Below are 2,500 nucleotides of genomic sequence, written 5' to 3' on the forward strand. Positions count from 1 at the left end.
GATAGCCCTCCCTCCTTCCCTCCCTCCTTCCCTCCCTCCCTCCCTCCCTCCCTCCTTCCCTCCCGATACCCCTCCCGATACCCCTCCCTCCCGATACCCCTCCCGATACCCCTCCCTCCCGATACCCCTCCCTCCTTCCCTCCCGCCCGATACCCCTCCCTCCTTCCCTCCCGCCCGATACCCCTCCCTCCTTCCCTCCCGCCCGATACCCCTCCCTCCTTCCCTCCCGCCCGATACCCCTCCCTCCTTCCCTCCCGCCCGATACCCCTCCCTCCTTCCCTCCCGCCCGATACCCCTCCCTCCTTCCCTCCCGCCCGATACCCCTCCCTCCTTCCCTCACGATACCCCTCCCTCCTTCCCTCACGATACCCCTCCCTCCTTCCCTCACGATACCCCTCCCTCCTTCCCTCACGATACCCCTCCCTCCTTCCCTCACGATACCCCAACCTTTTACCTTCTTTATGTCCTTGTTGTACGTGGGGTCGTCGGACATCTTATAACTCAGCAGCTCGATGATCTCCTTCAGTTCGTAGTTATAACCTTTCCTCTTACACACGATGACGACTTTATCAAACAGGAACAGATACCTGGGAGGAGGGGCGGCCATCACTAAAACTGTTGTGATTATGGTACCAGGACTAATGACGGAATAAGCCTTTAATCTGTGGAGGGCGCTGTCACTCACCTGTCCTGCTTGGTCTGATTTACTATCGATCGCACCTTTAGCTCGCCGTCAATCTTCGGTCGTCCAAACTCTTCCAGATTCACCTGCTGTTAAAAAGTGACAATTAAAAGAACAATGTCGACTAAATCCCAGACAACCTCGAAGTTTTACAACCAGAGATCAGGACTCCTGTATATTCTGCAATCACAAGAGCAGGACCCTAGAGGCAGATATATATATAATCTTCTGTGACACCCTGACAACACTTCCTGCTTTACTCCCTCTAAACAATGATATGGATGATAAATACATTAAAAAAAGAGAGTCAGAACAGGCAGTGTTGTCATGGGGCCTCATCTGTGTAGAAGCGCTGGCGCTTGTTTCATTCACTGCGGTTAAATATTATTATTACGGAGCGGTTCTGCTGCCGGTCAGATAGTGAAGCAGCAGCTGTGGGCATTTGATTGAAAACCGATGGAGCAACTGGAACACTTCAGCCCCTTATCCAAACCCAGACCGATCCGGGGAGTCCGTCATGTCTTCCACTGACTTCTAGAGCTGCTACTCTAGTGACACCCGGAGCTGCATTCCATATTCTGAAGGGTGCCTGTAGAGCCTCAATTCCTCCCCTTCCAAATTGTGTCTTGTAGGAGACGCTCTGAAGTCTGATGCAATGAGAGTAAACACTACACCATGTCCAGTTCAATGATGAGGGGGTGTCAGCAGCACGCAGCTCTGGAGGTGACTGGAGTAAAAAGCATTATGTGACTCAGGATATAGAAGTGTGAACGAGGCCTAAAGACGTCTCTTCTCCTGACAGACCCGCTCACATGCAGCCGGCACTGGATTTTATACACGATCAGGAAATATCTGCATCACGATCGTTACGGCCATGGCGTCTGCGCTGACAAGTTACAGATCCGCGCCATTACAGAACGGTGGGTGTAGAGGAGGCCGTGGACATTAGACGGTCGTCCGACATGCGGCGCTGCCACTCACCAGGTTCTCGATGGAGTTCTGGAACTCGCTGATCTTCTTCAGCGTCTCCTTATCCCTTTTCACTTCATTAATGTACATGGCTAAGTCCTAAAGAAGAAAACGGGAAGGTCAGAGGTCAGTACAGAGGGATGATGGGAGATCTTGGCAGTCGCGGGTCTGATGGCTCCAGCTGTGCAAGAATGTGCCGAGTGCGGCCGCCCCCACATGTACAGGAGGGGGGAGAGAAGGGCAAGCGCAGCCGCTCCCTCCCTGTAATCCTATTATTGGGGGTCATTCTATTACAAGTCGCCGAATAACTGATCAATTACAACCAGGAAATACGTCCCCACATTGGCAACAATCACCACTTTCATGATCTCTGCTTGCTGACGGTTTCCATCGGGATCTAGTCCTGCTCACACAGGAGCTCAGCTGTCACAGGCACTTGGATAATTGGACTGTAACTGATGAGCTTGGCAGATGTGTGGCCACAAATCTAGTTCAGCCTCTAAACCATGAGGCTTTTCTTTCAATGATAGCAAACAGAGATCTTGAAAATGGTAAAGAATATAAAAAAAAATCTTAATCGCGAGTAATAAAAAGTTCTGCAAGTTTCATTTTGTTTGTTTTTTTATTTTTTTGTTTTTACAGGAGACTGGACCAGACTTTTTTTAAGGCCATGTGCAGGTGGGGTGTAGTTTATTGCAGCACAGAGGACGTACCTGCATGGCTTCCAGCGCTTCCTTCAGCGTGACACGCTCGGGGCAGTCTGCCGTGTGGCTAAGTAACTCCTTTGTAGACAAAATTTGTTACAATAAAACCCACTCCAACAGAACCAATGACATTTTACCTATAACA

At 50.6% G+C, this 2,500-nt stretch overlaps 1 protein-coding gene across 8 annotated transcripts in view; it reads right to left on the bottom strand.

Annotated features, from left to right (window-relative positions):
• Window positions 1-2,500, bottom strand: part of VAV2 (vav guanine nucleotide exchange factor 2) — a 72,402-nt gene that overhangs the window by 13,072 nt on the left and 56,830 nt on the right. For all 8 annotated transcript variants that reach the window (XM_075834599.1, XM_075834596.1, XM_075834594.1 and 5 more), the window contains 4 exons: window positions 2,365-2,433; window positions 1,664-1,750; window positions 686-771; window positions 455-587 (listed from right to left, as the gene is read on the bottom strand). In XM_075834599.1, the coding sequence (XP_075690714.1) occupies window positions 455-587; window positions 686-771; window positions 1,664-1,750; window positions 2,365-2,433 (375 nt within the window). The remainder of the gene's footprint in view (window positions 1-454; window positions 588-685; window positions 772-1,663; window positions 1,751-2,364; window positions 2,434-2,500) is intronic.

The sequence above is a fragment of the Rhinoderma darwinii genome, chromosome 8, assembly GCF_050947455.1.
Source record: "Rhinoderma darwinii isolate aRhiDar2 chromosome 8, aRhiDar2.hap1, whole genome shotgun sequence".
Classification (NCBI taxonomy): Eukaryota; Metazoa; Chordata; class Amphibia; order Anura; family Rhinodermatidae; genus Rhinoderma; species Rhinoderma darwinii.